At 48.7% G+C, this 16903-nt stretch overlaps 1 protein-coding gene across 1 annotated transcript in view; it reads left to right on the top strand.

The window, feature by feature from the left end:
• Window positions 1–1347: 1347 nt before the first annotated feature.
• Window positions 1348–16903, top strand: part of CLSTN3 (calsyntenin 3) — a 140778-nt gene continuing 125222 nt past the window's right edge. The window contains exons 1-2 of the mRNA XM_073595434.1: window positions 1348–1728; window positions 5181–5392. Of these exons, the coding sequence (XP_073451535.1) occupies window positions 5320–5392 (73 nt within the window). The 5' untranslated portion in view covers window positions 1348–1728; window positions 5181–5319. The remainder of the gene's footprint in view (window positions 1729–5180; window positions 5393–16903) is intronic.

The following is a 16903-nucleotide window of genomic DNA, read 5'->3' as shown; positions in this document are numbered from 1 at the left end:
TCTGTATACAATACATATTACAACACAGCAGATCGCAACTGTCCAATAAAAATATATTATATTACATATACTGTAGAAATATATTATGCAGTATAAACATACACAAAATTGCTGATTCAATATGTAAAAAAAAATATTTTTTTTAAATATATATAAAAAAAACATATATATATATTTCATATTTTATGTATAATAATAATTTTATATATATATATATATATATATATATATATATATATATATATATATATATATATATATATATATATATTATATATACACAACACTGCTGATCAATACTGTGCTGCATGTGAAAAAAAATATATATAGAGAGTATTTACATGTACAATACCTCTGATTGTACAGTATAAACATACACAAAATTGCTGATTCAATATGTAAAAATATATATATTTAAAAAAAAATATATATTTAAAAAAAATAAAATATATATATATATATATATATATATACACAACACTGCTGATCAATACTGTGCTACATGTGAAAAAAAAAAAAAAAATATATATATATATATATATATATATATATATATATATATATATATATATATATATAGTATTTATATGCACAATACTGCTGATCGTGCGGATTGTACAGCGCAATCGGCTGTATACATAATTACATTGTAACGTATTACAACACTGTAGATCGCAACTGTGAATTATGTGAAATAAAAATATATTATATTTCATACCGTATATCTATAATATACAGTATAAACAAAATTGCTGATTCAATATGTAAAAAAAATATATATATTACTTTGTTTTCCCAATATTGCGCGCTTCAGATCAGCTGTGTTGCACATATACAGTATATATATATCTATAATATAAATATATATTTTTTCACATATAGCACAGTATTGATCAGCAGTGTTGTGTATATATAATATATATATATATATTTTATAATGATGTGTGCAGCCATAGTCGGCACGCTGTCAGCCATGTTGCCGGTGCCCCCCCCTCTCCCCGGTCACACATGTGCCTTGTGGACAGTGATGTGGGAAGACAGAATGTAATATGGTGGGTGTGGGAGAGGGAGGGGAGAAGAACGCAGAGGACATGAAGCACAAGGTATGGGGGGGGGGGGACATAGAGACCCTCATCCCCCTCCTCCCTCTTCCACCACCTGCAGCAGCTCTCTGATTGGCCGTCCAGAGCTGCCACTCTTCAGCTGATGTCATCCTGCAGTGCTACTAGACTGCTTCAACCTTAGGACATTACAGAACCTCCCCCAAAGCATTGCACCCCCCCCCATCCCTTTCCTGAAGCTGAACACCCCCCCCCCATCACCGCAGAGCATCTCCCCTCCAGCAGACCATTTCTCCCCCCCCCCTTTAGAGTACACCTAAGAGAATATTCCCCATAGCAGAGCACAGAACTCGTCTCACTGCTATTTTTTATTTTGTGCAATGAAATAATCCCCCCCCCCAGAGCAGAGGATTGGAGGGGAGAAATCCACAGCCGGGGCTTTAATCCAGACCTTCCACCCGGAGAACTTTTTGCAGAGCATCGGAGGGAGCAACAAGCGTGAATTCGCCAGCAGAGCATCACCCCCCCCCCCTTTTTTTTTTGCAGAGCATTGTAACCGAGCATCACCTGCTCTTCAGCATCCCCCCTCCCCCCATCACATCGCAACATCAGCATCTGCTCAGCCACGGAGGACGACACCGGCCAGCATCCTGACAGCGAGCAATTGGTACAGCACCCTACCCAGCAACCTCCGACACAGACCGGGAGACGGGGGCACTGGAGAGGAACTGGGGACCCCCCACAGGACACAGACCAGGAGACGGGGGTACCGGGGACCCCCACAGGACACAGACAGGGAGACGGGGGCATCTGGGAGGAACTGGGGACCCCCCACAGGACACAGACCAGGAGACGGGGGTACCGGGGACCCCCACAGGACACAGACAGGGAGACGGGGGCACCGGGGAGGAACTGGGGACCCCCCACAGGACACAGACCAGGAGACGGGGGCACTGGGGAGGAACTGGGGACCCCCCACAGGACACAGACCAGAAGACGGGGGCACTGGGGAGGAACTGGGGACCCCCCACAGGACACAGACCAGGAGACGGGGGTACCGGGGACCCCCACAGGACACAGACAGGGAGACGGGGGCACCGGGGAGGAACTGGGGACCCCCCACAGGACACAGACCAGGAGACGGGGGTACCGGGGACCCCCACAGGACACAGACAGGGAGACGGGGGCACCGGGGAGGAACTGGGGACCCCCCACAGGACACAGACCAGGAGACGGGGGTACCGGGGACCCCCACAGGACACAGACCAGGAGACGGGGGCACTGGGGAGGAACTGGGGACCCCCCACAGGACACAGACCAGGAGACGGGGGTACTGGGGAGGAACTGGGGACCCCCCACAGGACACAGACCAGGAGACGGGGGCACCAGGGAGGAACTGGGGACCCCCCACAGGACACAGACCAGGAGACGGGGGTACCGGGGACCCCCACAGGACACAGACCAGGAGACGGGGGCACCGGGAGGAACTGGGGACCCCCCACAGGACACAGACCAGGAGACGGGGGCACTGGGGAGGAACTGGGGACCCCCCACAGGACACAGACCAGGAGACGGGGGCACCAGGGAGGAACTGGGGACCCCCCACAGGACACAGACCAGGAGACGGGGGCACTGGGGAGGAACTGGGGACCCCCCACAGGACACAGACCAGGAGACGGGGGCACCAGGGAGGAACTGGGGACCCCCCACAGGACACAGACCAGGAGACGGGGGCACTGGGGAGGAACTGGGGACCCCCCACAGGACACAGACCAGGAGACGGGGGCACCAGGGAGGAACTGGGGACCCCCCACAGGACACAGACCAGGAGACGGGGGTACCGGGGACCCCCACAGGACACAGACCAGGAGACGGGGGCACCGGGAGGAACTGGGGACCCCCCACAGGACACAGACTGGGAGACAGGGGCACCGGGTAGGAACTGGGGACCCCCCACAGGACACAGACCAGGAGACGGGGGTACCGGGGCCCCCCACAGGACACAGACAGGGAGACGGGGGCATCGGGGAGGAACTGGGGACCCCCCACAGGACACAGACCAGGAGACGGGGGCACCGGGGACCCCCCCACAGGACACAGACCGGGAGACAAGGGTACCAGGGACCCCCACAGGACACAGACCGGGAGACAGGGGCTCCGGGGACCCTCACAGGTCACAGACCGGGAGACGGGGGCACCGGAGACCCCCCCCACAGGTCACAGACTGGGATACAGGGGCACAGGGGACCCCCCACAGGTCACAGACCAGGAGACGGGGGCACAGGGGACCCCCCACAGGTCACAGACTGGGAGACGGGGGCACCTGGGAGGGACTGGGGACCCCCACAGGCTACATGCTGCAACCTGTGACATTGAGACAGACATAGACGGTACGGCCAGACGCCTAACACAGCCAGTGACTGTGTGTTTTCTTCACTTATCATTCAACTCTTCCTTTTATGCTTGCTCAATAAGGCATCGGTGTAACCCATAGCAACCACATCCTTCTGTATGCACTGAAATTCGGTTGCTCTCAGCACATTGCATATCATACTTACCCTTTTGTGGTGAAATGTGGTTGCTCTGGGTTACAATACATCACACATCATCCTTACTCTTCACACTAAAATTTGGTTGCTCTAGGTTACAGCACATTGCACATCCCCCGCTCTCCTATGTACGGACATTTGGTTGCTCTGGGCACATTGCACTCATCCTTGCTCTTTTTGGGTTAAAATTTGGTTGCTGTAGGTTACTGCACTTTGCATATCACTCTACTGTTTTGCATTGAAATGTGGCTGCTCTGGGCACAATGTACTTACCCGTGCCCTTTGCACTGATGGTTGCTGTAGGTTACGGCACCTTGTACTTACCCGTGCCCTTTGCACTGACATTTGGTTGTTGTTGGCACATTACCTATCATCCTTACTCTTCATGTTGATATTTGGTTGCTCTTGGCAAATTGCACATTATCTTCGCCCTGTGCACTGAAATGCAGTTGCTCTGGGTTACAGAACGTTGAACTCATCCTTACACGTTTGCACTGACATCTGGTTTCTCTGAGCACATTGCACGCCATCCTCACTATTTTTTCCCCCTGAAATTTGGTTGCTCTGGGTAGCAGCGAATGCACATCATCCTTGCTTTTATGTACTGACATTCGGTTGCTATGGGTAACAGCACTTTGCAAATCATCCTCACCCTTAGCACTAACGTTCAGTTGCTCTGGGCACATTGCACTCATCCTTGCTCTTTGGGGGGCTGAAATTTGGTTGCTATAGGTTACAGCACATTGCACATCACTCTTTTGCACCGAAATGCGCTTGCTCTGGGCACATTACGTATCATCCTTACTCTTTTGCATTGAAATTCGGGTTGCTCTGGGCAAGCTGCACCTTATCCTTGCCCCGTGCACTGAAATTTGTTTGTCCTGCATACAAGACATCACACATCACCCTTATTCTGCACCTAAATCCGGTTGCTCTGGGTTACAGCACATTGCACATCCTCCTTTTTACCAAATAAGTGTATTACAGAGCCCATGTTTTTTTTGTTTGTGTTTTTTAATTTTTATTTTTTTAGCAAGGCAAAGGACATTCGATGCAATGAGACAGAGCAGCCAATACCGCCTGTTTTTCGTTTGCTCAGATTGTTCTAAATTGATGAATTCTGGTTGCCAAGGGCGACGGAACTTTGCACCCCATTGGCACCCTTACAGAATCCACCGCCCTGTTGGTTTTGCCTGGCATGAGTGGTGAGACAAGATGGCAAGTCAATGGGGGAGGGGAGGGGGGGCTCTGGAAGGTGACAGCAGAGGAGAGGCCTGTGTGTTCTTATAGGACACATTGTATCATTATAATCATATTGTATAGAAATTGTATCTTTCTTTTCAAAATTTTTTTAATAGCAACAGGCAGCATATAGTTACAGACAATGTCACACTATAAATTGTATCTTTTTATGGGGGGGGGATTGTATCTACCGACACCTCGTCACATTGTACCGACCTCATGGGGTGGCAGACAGACTGCGAAGCGTCAGGAAGATTCACAGGCTGTTTAGTCGATTGTACGGAGCCACAAAACACTGATCGTCTTTTTTTTTTTTTTTCTCTTTCAGTAACGCTTTATGCCTTCATAAATCCATATTATCGAAGAGAACAGCGAGACGCCCGGTGTGTGCAGCACGAAACGCCCGGTGTGTGCAGCGCGAGACGCCCGGTGTGTGCAGCGCGAGACGCCCGGTGTGGCCGCCAAGGATGATCCGGAGAGATTTCTGCCTGTCTGTGCTCCTGGCCGGGGCAATCCTCCACACCGCCGCCAGCAATAAAGGTCAGTGACACGCCATGTGCAATACGGACCGTCTTTATTCTATAGCGCCAACATGTTCCGTAGCTGTGTGTATTTACAACAGGCTCTGCCGTAGGGGGTGAACCCCAGCCGGAGGGCATTCATTTTGCTAAATGTGTATCATAAGCGATGGCTGCGTTTTTTTAAATTTATTTGCAAAAATACTGTTTTTGGTGTTTCTTCATCCTTTCTTTGATCTCCTCCGGCCTCTTTGCAGCCACTTCCTGTCTGCATGACGATGCACAGGGTGGGCTTCCATCATGTCTGCACAATGCGGGTTGGCATACCTTAGGGCGGTGATGGCAAAACTTGGCACCCCAGATGTTTTGGAACTACAGTGCAAGAGCATCATGGGAAATGTAGTTCCAAAACATCTGGGGTGCCGAGGTTCACCATCACTGTCCTAAGGGGGTGTTCACATCATGTCTGTTGCTGGTTTCCTCCAGGCTCTTTGCAAGCCACTTCCTGTGTGCCATTCAGAGCTGGGACAAGGTCATCTACAGCCCAGAGCAGTATGCCAAACTGTGCCCCCCCCCAAGATGTAAATCCCCACCCCCAAATGAATTGAGCACTAATCTGCATGCTTTCCTCCCCCAAAGTATAAATCCCCCCTCCCAGGACAAATATTTGCCCCACATACAGGGCCAGGACAAGGTGTGGGTAGGTGGGGCGAATGCCCGGGGCACCACGAGGAGATTGAGGGGAGGGTATTTGTGTTGGGATAGGAAATTTAGCAGGGAGTAAGAATTAGGGCAAAGTTGGGGAGGTGTGCTAGGAGTGGTGATTTGGGGGGCATTGTGTTGGGAGGGGGAAAACGATTTATGATAGGTGGGGAGATTTGTTTTTTATATAAGTAATATGGTAGAGGGGAAATATTTTTTTTGTGGGGGGGGGGGCGACTTGTGCTAGTAGGGATGATTGGGGGGTATTTGTGTTAGGAGGGGGGATTGGGTGAAGGAAATTTGTACTGGAAGGGGGGGATTTGGAGCGGGGGGGGCAAATTTGTGCTTGGTGGAGAAATTTTAGGGGTAGAAAATTTGTGCTAGGAGGGGGACTTTTTTTTAAGAGGTGGGATGGGGGGAGAACAATTTGTGCTGGGAGGAGGGGGGATTTTTAGGGAGTGAGCATGCAGATTTTTGTTGGGGGAGGGGCGCAATTTGGCATGTTTGCCCCGGGCTCTAGATGACCTTGTCCCAGTATCTGTCTCCCCAAATCCAGCCAGCACAAATCCCCCCCATAAGAGGGAGTCGGAAAGGTGGACTTTTTGGTGACACACAATGAATAAAGGGAGCCACTTTACTGTGTGATGAGGACATAAGTATGAAATAGTGTTACCACCGGTGGACAGTAGGTGACACATTAACACACAGCATACAGCCATTCCCAATCGTTTTACCCCAGAGGTACCCTTGTATAATGTATGGCCAGCCAAGGGAAACCCTGATATAAGACTAGTCCATGGGGGGGTATTGGGAAGAATGTTCCTTACATTGGTGATCAGTGAGAAGAATGTTCCTTACATTGGTGATCAGTGAGAAGAATGTTCCTTACATTGGTGATCAGTGGGAAGAATGTTCCTTACATTGGTGATCAGTGAGAAGAATGTTCCTTACATTGGTGATCAGTGAGAAGAATGTTCCTTACATTGGTGATCAGTGAGAAGAATGTTCCTTACATTGGTGATCAGTGGGAAGAATGTTCCTTACATTGGTGATCAGTGAGAAGAATGTCCCTTACATTGGTGATCAGTGAGAAGAATGTTCCTTACATTGGTGATCAGTGAGAAGAATGTTCCTTACATTGGTGATCAGTGAGAAGAATGTTCCTTACATTGGTGATCAGTGAGAAGAATGTTCCTTACATTGGTGATCAGTGGGAAGAATGTTCTTACATTGGTGATCAGTGAGAAGAATGTTCCTTACATTGGTGATCAGTGGAGAAGAATGTCCCTTACATTGGTGATCAGTGGGAAGAATGCTCCTTACATTGGTGATCAGTGAGAAGAATGTCCCTTACATTGGTGATCAGTGAGAAGAATGTTCCTTACATTGGTGATCAGTGAGAAGAATGTCCCTTACATTGGTGATCAGTGAGAAGAATGTTCCTTACATTGGTGATCAGTGGAGTGAATGTTCTTTACATTGGTGATCAGTGGGAAGAATGTTCCTTACATTGGTGATCAGTGGGAAGAATGTCTCTTACATTGGTGATCAGTGGGAAGAATGTTCCTTACATTGGTGATCAGTGGGAAGAACGCTCCTTACATTGGTGATCAGTGAGAAGAATGCTCCTTACATTGGTGATCAGTGGGAAGAACGCTCCTTACATTTGTGATCAGTGAGAAGAACGCTCCTTACATTGGTGATCAGTGAGAAGAATGTTCCTTACATTGGTGATCAGTGGGAAGAACGCTCCTTACATTGGTGATCAGTGAGAAGAATGTTCCTTACATTGGTGATCAGTGAGAAGAATGTTCCTTACATTGGTGATCAGTGAGAAGAATGTTCCTTACATTGGTGATCAGTGGGAAGAATGGTCCTTACGTTGGTGATCAGAGAGAAGAATGTTCCTTACCTTGGTGATCAGTGGGAAGAATGTCCCTTACATTGGTGATCAGTGGGAAGAATGGTCCTTACGTTGGTGATCAGAGAGAAGAATGTTCCTTACATTGGTGATCAGTGAGAAGAATGCTCCTTACATTGGTGATCAGTGGGAAGAACGCTCCTTACATTGGTGATCAGTGGGAAGAATGTTCCTTACATTGGTTATCAGTGGGAAGAATGTTCCTTACATTGGTGATCAGTGAGAAGAATGTTCCTTACGTTGGTGATCAGTGAGAAGAATGTTCCTTACATTGGTGATCAGTGAGAAGAATGTTCCTTACATTGGTGATCAGAGAGAAGAATGTTCCTTACATTGGTGATCAGTGGGAAGAATGTCCCTTACATTGGTGATCAGTGGGAAGAATGTTCCTTACATTGGTTATCAGTGGGAAGAATGTTCCTTACATTGGTGATCAGTGAGAAGAATGTTCCTTACATTGGTGATCAGTGGGAAGAATGTTCCTTACATTGGTGATCAGTGGGAAGAATGTTCCTTACATTGGTGATCAGTGGGAAGAATGTTCCTTACATTGGTGATCAGTGGGAAGAATGTCCCTTACATTGGTGATCAGTGGGAAGAATGCTCCTTACATTGGTGATCAGTGAGAAGAATGTTCCTTACATTGGTGATCAGAGAGAAGAATGGTCCTTACATTGGTGATCAGTGAGAAGAATGTTCCTTACATTGGTGATCAGTGAGAAGAATGCTCCTTACGTTGGTGATCAGAGAGAAGAATGTTCCTTACATTGGTGATCAGTGGGAAGAATGTCTCTTACATTGGTGATCAGTGGGAAGAATGTTCCTTACATCGGTGATCAGTGGGAAGAATGTTCCTTACATTGGTGATCAGTGAGAAGAATGTTCCTTACATTGGTGATCAGTGAGAAGAATGTTCCTTACATTGGTGATCAGTGAGAAGAATGTTCCTTACATTGGTGATCAGTGAGAAGAATGTTCCTTACATTGGTGATCAGTGGGAAGAACGCTCCTTACATTGGTGATCAGTGAGAAGAAAGCTCCTTACATTGGTGATCAGTGGGAAGAATGCTCCTTACATTGGTGATCAGTGAGAAGAACGCTCCTTACATTGGTGATCAGTGAGAAGAACGCTCCTTACATTGGTGATCAGTGAGAAGAATGCTCCTTACATTGGTGATCAGTGGGAAGAATGCTCCTTACATTGGTGATCAGTGGGAAGAATGCTCCTTACATTGGTGATCAGTGGGAAGAATGTTCCTTACATTGGTGATCAGTGGGAAGAATGTCCCTTACATTGGTGATCAGTGGGAAGAATGCTCCTTACATTGGTGATCAGTGAGAAGAATGTTCCTTACATTGGTGATCAGAGAGAAGAATGGTCCTTACATTGGTGATCAGTGAGAAGAATGTTCCTTACATTGGTGATCAGTGAGAAGAATGCTCCTTACGTTGGTGATCAGAGAGAAGAATGTTCCTTACATTGGTGATCAGTGGGAAGAATGTCTCTTACATTGGTGATCAGTGGGAAGAATGTTCCTTACATTGGTGATCAGTGGGAAGAATGTTCCTTACATTGGTGATCAGTGAGAAGAATGTTCCTTACATTGGTGATCAGTGAGAAGAATGTTCCTTACATTGGTGATCAGTGAGAAGAATGTTCCTTACATTGGTGATCAGTGGGAAGAACGCTCCTTACATTGGTGATCAGTGAGAAGAATGCTCCTTATGCCGCGTACACACGGTCGGACTTTCCGGCATACTTGGTCCGGCGGACCAGAGTGTGCCGGACAATCCGCCCGTGTGTAGGCACCGGCGGACTTTTCCGGCGGACTTTTTCCCAAAAGCCCGCCGGACCTAGATTTGAAGAAAGTTCTAAATCTTTCCACCGGAATCAGTTTCGGGCGGAAAGTCCGCTCGTGTGTGTGCTGGTCCGACGGAAAGCCCGCTCGTGTGTAGGCTGGTCCGACGGACCAGATACAACACGAGGGCAGGGTATTGCATCTCACGCTCGCTGCAATAGGAAAAACAAATTTTCCTATTGCGGCGAGCGCGGGGCAAACCAGGCCCTTAGGTCTGGTATGGATTATAAAGGGAAGCCCCTACGCCGAAAAAAACGGCGTGGGGTCCCCCCTAAAATCCATACCAGACCCCGATCCGAGCACGCAGCCTGGCCGGTCAGGAAAGGGGGTGGGGACGAGCGAGCGCCCCCCCCCCCTGAACCGTACCAGGCCGCATGCCCTCAACATGGGGGTGGGTGCTTTGGGGGAGGGGGGCGCCCTGCGCCCCCCCCCCCAAAGCACCTTGTCCCCATGTTGATGAGGACAAGGGCCTCTTCCCGACAACCCTGGCCGTTGGTTGTCGGGGTCTGCGGGCGGGGGCTTATCGGAATCTGGGAGCCCCCTTTAATAAGGGGGCCCCCAGATCCCGGCCCCCCACCCTATGTAAATGAGTATGGGGTACATGGTACCCCTACCCATTTACCTAGGAAAAAAGTGTAAGTAATAAAACACACTACACAGGTTTTTAAAATATTTTATTAAACAGCTCCGGGGGGGGGAATCTTCCTCCGGCTTCGGGGGTCTTCTTCCGGCTTCGGGGGTCCCTCCGCTTCATCTTCTCCCGGCGTCCGGTTGGTTCTTCTCCGCTCTCTTCTCCCGGTGTTCCTGTTCTTCGGCCGGCTCCTCTGCTGTCTTCAGGTAGCTCTCTTGCCAGCAGAGGTCCGGACTTCTGGGCTTCTGGGCTTCTGGGCTTCTTCTCTTCTCTTCTCCAGATGTTGACACGACGCTCTCTCCGGCTGGACTGCTCTCCGAGGGCTGCGTTGTGACTTATATAGGCGGAGACCCCGCCCCCTTTTGATGTCACAGTCCCTGGGCATGCTGGGACTGTGACGTTTTAGGGGGCGTGGTCAACATCACCCAGTGACCACGCCCCCTAAAACGTCACAGTCCCAGCATGCCCAGGGACTGTGACATCAAAAGGGGGCGGGGTCTCCGCCTATATAAGTCACAACGCAGCCCTCGGAGAGCAGTCCAGCCGGAGAGAGCGTCGTGTCAACATCTGGAGAAGAGAAGAGAAGAAGCCCAGAAGCCCAGAAGCCCAGAAGCCCAGAAGTCCGGACCTCTGCTGGCAAGAGAGCTACCTGAAGACAGCAGAGGAGCCGGCCGAAGAACTGGAACACCGGGAGAAGAACCAACCGGACGCCGGGAGAAGATGAAGCGGAGGGACCCCCGAAGCCGGAAGAAGACCCCCGAAGCCGGAGGAAGATCCCCCCCCCCCGGAGCTGTTTAATAAAATATTTTAAAAACCTGTGTAGTGTGTTTTATTACTTACACTTTTTTCCTAGGTAAATGGGTAGGGGTACCATGTACCCCATACTCATTTACATAGGGTGGGGGGCCGGGATCTGGGGGCCCCCTTATTAAAGGGGGCTCCCAGATTCCGATAAGCCCCCGCCCGCAGACCCCGACAACCAACGGCCAGGGTTGTCGGGAAGAGGCCCTTGTCCTCATCAACATGGGGACAAGGTGCTTTGGGGGGGGGCGCAGGGCGCCCCCCTCCCCCAAAGCACCCACCCCCATGTTGAGGGCATGCGGCCTGGTACGGTTCAGGAGGGGGGGGGGCGCTCGCTCGTCCCCACCCCCTTTCCTGACCGGCCAGGCTGCGTGCTCGGATCGGGGTCTGGTATGGATTTTAGGGGGACCCCACGCCGTTTTTTCGGCGTAGCGGGGTTCCCCTTTATAATCCATACCAGACCTAAGGGCCTGGTATGCCCCGCGACGGGGCTAGTAAGGTGTCAATCTCGCCGATAAAAGCGGCAAGATTGACATCCTTTTCTAGTCCCGTCGCACCTGAGTCACGTTCAAAATGAACGGACTTGTCCGTGTGTGGGCAAGTCCGTTCATTCTGAAAGTCCGCCGGAACTCCGGCGAAAGTCCGTCGGAAAGACGGGCGGACTTAGCCCGCCGGAAAGTCCCGGCGTGTGTGGGCAAGTCCGTCCGTTTTAAAGTCCGGCGCACCTGGCGGACAAAGTCCGTCGGAAAGTGTGCCGGACCAAGTAGGATAGAAAGTCCGCTCGTGTGTACGCGGCATTACATTGGTGATCAGTGGGAAGAATGCTCCTTACATTTGTGATCAGTGAGAAGAACGCTCCTTACATTGGTGATCAGTGAGAAGAATGCTCCTTACATTTGTGATCAGTGAGAAGAACGCTCCTTACATTGGTGATCAGTGAGAAGAATGTTCCTCACATTGGTGATCAGTGGGAAGAATGTTCCTCACATTGGTGATCAGTGAGAAGAATGTTCCTTACATTGGTGATCAGTGAGAAGAATGCTCCTTACATTTGTGATCAGTGAGAAGAATGCTCCTTACATTGGTGATCAGTGAGAAGAATGTTCCTTACATTGGTGATCAGTGGGAAGAATGTTCCTTACATTGGTGATCAGTGAGAAGAATGTTCCTCACATTGGTGATCAGTGAGAAGAATGTTCCTCACATTGGTGATCAGTGAGAAGAATGTTCCTCACATTGGTGATCAGTGAGAAGAATGTTCCTTACATTGGTGATCAGTGAGAAGAATGTTCCTCACATTGGTGATCAGTGAGAAGAATGTTCCTCACATTGGTGATCAGTGAGAAGAATGTTCCTCACATTGGTGGTCAGTGAGAAGAATGCTCCTTACATTGGTGATCAGTGGGAAGAATGCTCCTTACATTGGTGATCAGTGGGAAGAATGTTCCCCTTATGGCCCCTCCTGCAGTGATGCAGATGATTCCTCGCTCTGGAACTATGCCGGCACCATCAGATGGGAAGCCAATTGGCAACAGCTCAAGGAACCCCCAGCAACCTCTTGAGGAACCTGGTTGGGAATGGCTGCTGTAGAATATCATAAGCTTTAGTGATTAGATGGATAATGGAAAATTGATGATTTGGCTGAGTGTATCCCATTATGTACAGTATATTGCTGGGAAAATAATCAGTAGTAAGTTGGTTACAAGAAGTCCCAAAGGACCACTTTACTATATTGCAATTAACTTTATTCCACCCTTCCCCCTTTATTCCTTGAGAGGTCAGTGAATTCCCCATTGCCATATTTGCTCTAGGGGAGTGATTCTCACCCACAGTCCTTAAGTACTCCCAACATGTCATGTTTTTTAGGATTTCCTTTACCTTGCACAGGTGTTTTAAATCAATGCAAGTGGCTTGGTATTCATGACAATTATTTAAGGGAAATTCCCAAAACATGACCTGTTGGGGGTACTTAAGGATTGAGATTGGGACCTGCTCTAGGGGGCAGGGGTTCCCCACCTGAGATATAATTGTGCCAGGAATGCCAGGAGTCAGGAACTGTTGCTCATATTTCTCAGCAGCCTTAACCCGGATGAACATTGGGTCTTGCCCAAGGTGGACTTCTCTTTTGGAGGTAGAAACACAGACTCAGTTATTATTAGGAACTTCTAGGAGTGGTGACCCAGAGCCCTTTATGATGCTGCTAGAAGTCCAGCCAGTGCTACTGTGCAACAATTCTTTTCCTACTGAGTTTGGTAGCAGCCAGGTTACCACACCATCACTTCTGTGGCAGCATCTCTTTTGCCTGGGAGTAGTAGAGTAGAATTACAGCTGCACATGGCACACTCTTGCTGCAGTCTTGATGACTGTTTGGGCAGCACTTGCCTACATTCAGCCCAAATCAAGTGCTCCTCTGTTGATAGACAGATCCCCAGGGGAGCATCTGCTTCCAATGCAAGGTCTCACCAACCTCCCATGGGTGTCTCCATTCGAAAGGCTTTCTTGACCCCTACTCATTTCCAAGGAGCTACAATCCTGACTCTTTCCATAGCCAGCCAGTATCACCATGTGGCCACACTATTGTAATCTCGCCCTCATCTGTGCCTTCAAGTCCAACGCACCAGTTCATGTTTGCTCATAGACTCCCAAGTTATAGGGTAGCCCAGTGCTGGGACAAGGTCCTTCAATCTTGATGACTCTAACGCCCCGTACTCACGATCGGATTTTCCGACAACAAAACTGGATTTTTTTCCGAAGGATGTTGGCTCAAACTTGTCTTGCATACACACGGTCACACAAATGTTGGCCCAAAATTCCAAACGTGAGAACGCGGTGACGTACAAGACGTACGACGAGACGAGAAAAACGAAGTTCAATAGCCAGTGCGGCTCCTTCTGCTTGATTCAGAGCATCCGTGGACTTTTGTGCGATGGACTTGTGTACACTCGATCTGACTTTTCGGCAACACGTTTTGTTGTCGGAAAATTTGAGAACCTACTCTCAAACATTTGTGTGTGGAAATTCCAACAGCAAACGTTCGATGGAGCATACACACGATCGGACTTTCCGACAACAAGTTCACATCGAACATTTCCTGTCGGAAATCCGACTGTGTGTACGTGGCAAATGGGTTGCACTTGTCTATGCTCAGCCCAACTCAATGCTCATCTGCCAATGTACAGATCACCAGGTGAACATCTGCCCCCAATGCAAGGTCTCATCAACCGCCTAAGGGTGTTTCCATTTAAAAAGGCTTTCTGGACCCCTGCTCATTGCCCAGGAGGTAGAATCCTGATTCTTTCCACAGCCAGCCAGTATCACCATGTGGTCTCAACCTCATCTGTGCCTTCAGGTCAAACCCACCAGTTCATGTCTGCTGAGAAATTCCCAACTTGTAGGGAATCTCAGTGCTAAGACAAGATCATTCAGTCTTGGCGAATCTATGGGTCGCAGTTGTCTACACTCAGCCCAACTCAAGTGTCAATGGACAGATCACATCTGTTCCCAATGGAAGATCTCACCAACCATCTGAGGGTGTCTCCATTCAAAACACTTCCTGGATCCCTGCTCATTGCCAAGAAGCTAGAATTCTGACTCCTCCCACATCCAGTATAATCATGTGGCCACACTATGCTAATCTCACCCTCATCTGCACCTTCAGGTCCAACCCACAAATTCATGTTTGCTCATAGATTCCCAAGTTGTAGGGAAGCCCAGTACTGAGACAAGGTCCTTCAATCTTGATGACTCAATGGGTCACACTTGTCTATGCTCAGCCCAGCTCAAGTGCTCGTCTGTCAGTGGACAGATCACCAGGGGAACATCTGTTCCCAGTGGGAGATCTCACCAACCTCCTGAGGGTATCTCCATTCGAAAACACTTGCTGGATCCCCGCTCGTTGCCTAGGAGCTAGAATTCGGTCTCTTCCCACAGCCAGTATAATCATGTGGCCACACTATGCTAATCACACCCTCATCTGTGCTTTCAGGTCCAACCCACCAGTTTATGTTTGCTCATAGATTTCCAAGTTGTAGGGAAGCCCAGTGCTGAGACAAGATCATTCAGTCTTGACGACTCTATGGGTTGCAGTTGTATACACTCAAGTGCTCGTCTGTTGATGGTCAAATCATCTGTTCCCAATGGAAAATCTCACCAACCTCCTGAGGGTGTCTCTACTTAAAAGACTTTCTGGATCCCTGCTCATTGCCCAGGAGGTAGAATCCTGATTCTTTCCACAACCAGCCAGTATCACCATGTGGCCACACTATGTTAATCTCACCCTCATCTATGTCTTCAGGTCCAACCCACCAGTTCATGACTGCTGAGAAATTCCCAGCTTGTAGGGAAGCTCAGTGCTGAGACAAGATCATTCAGTCTTGACCACTCTATGGGTTGCAGTTGTCTACACTCAGCCCAACTCAAGTGCTTGTCTGTTGATGGACAGATCACCAGGGGAACATCTTTTCCCAATGGAAAATCTCACCAACCTCCTGAGGGTGTCTCCATTTTGAAACACTTTCTGATCCCTGCTCGTTGCCCAGGAGCTAGAATCCTTACTCTTCTCACAGGCAGCCAGTATCACCATGTGGCCACACTATGCTAATCTCACCCTCATCTGCGCTTTCAAGTCCAACCCACCAGTTCATGTTTGCTCATTGGTTCCAAAGTTGTAGGGAAGCCCAGTGCTGAGACAAGGTCCTTCAATCTTGATGACTCTTGTCTATGCTCACCCTAACTCAAGTGCTCGTCTGTCAGTGGACAGATCACCAGGGGAACATTTGTTTCCAATAGAGGATTTCACCAACCTCCTAAAGGGTGTCTCTATACAAAACACTTGCTGGACCCCTGCTCGTTGCCCAGGAGCTAGAATTCAGACTATTCCCACAGCCAGTATAATCATGTGGCCACACTATGCTAATCCCACCCTTATCTGCACCTTCAGGTACAACCCACAGGTTCCTGTTTGCTGACAGATTCCAAAGTTATAGGATAGCCCAGTGCTGAGACAAGGTCTTTCAGTCTTGATAAGTCTATGGGCAGCACTTGTCTACACTCCAACTCAAGTGCCCATCGGTGGGTTGTAGGAAAGCCCAGTGTTAAGACAAGGAGCTGTATCACCCAAAGAAAAAAGGGCTAAACCCCCCTAAACTCTGAACTACATCAGCAACATAGGTTGCAGGTCCTGCCTTGTTTGCACCTCCTTCCTGCTGTGCTCAAGCCTACCACCCCTTCTGCCTTTCCTTTGGCCCAGCCCTGGGGAAGCCTTCAAAAACATTTCTACTTTAAGGGGTCTGTTTATTAAGAAAAAAAAATAGATCATAGTTACATAGTAGGTGAGGTTGAAAATGTGTGTGATTATATGTCAGTATTACATTGTATATCCCTGTATGTTGTGGTCATTCAGGTGATTATCTAATAGTTTTTTGAAACTGTCGATGCTCCCCGCTGATACCACAGCCTGTGGAAGGGAAATCCAGATCCTTGCTGCTCTTACAGTAAAGAACCCTCTACGTAGTTTAGGGTTAAACCCCTTTTCTTCTAATTTTAATCTAATTTTATCCCTATTGTGGGGTCACCAGTACGGTATTTGTAAATTGAAATCATATCCCCTCTCAAGCGTCT

The sequence above is a fragment of the Aquarana catesbeiana genome, linkage group LG08 (genome assembly GCF_042186555.1).
Source record: "Aquarana catesbeiana isolate 2022-GZ linkage group LG08, ASM4218655v1, whole genome shotgun sequence".
Taxonomy (NCBI): Eukaryota; Metazoa; Chordata; class Amphibia; order Anura; family Ranidae; genus Aquarana; species Aquarana catesbeiana.
This window is presented reverse-complemented; position numbering and strand designations above follow the sequence as displayed.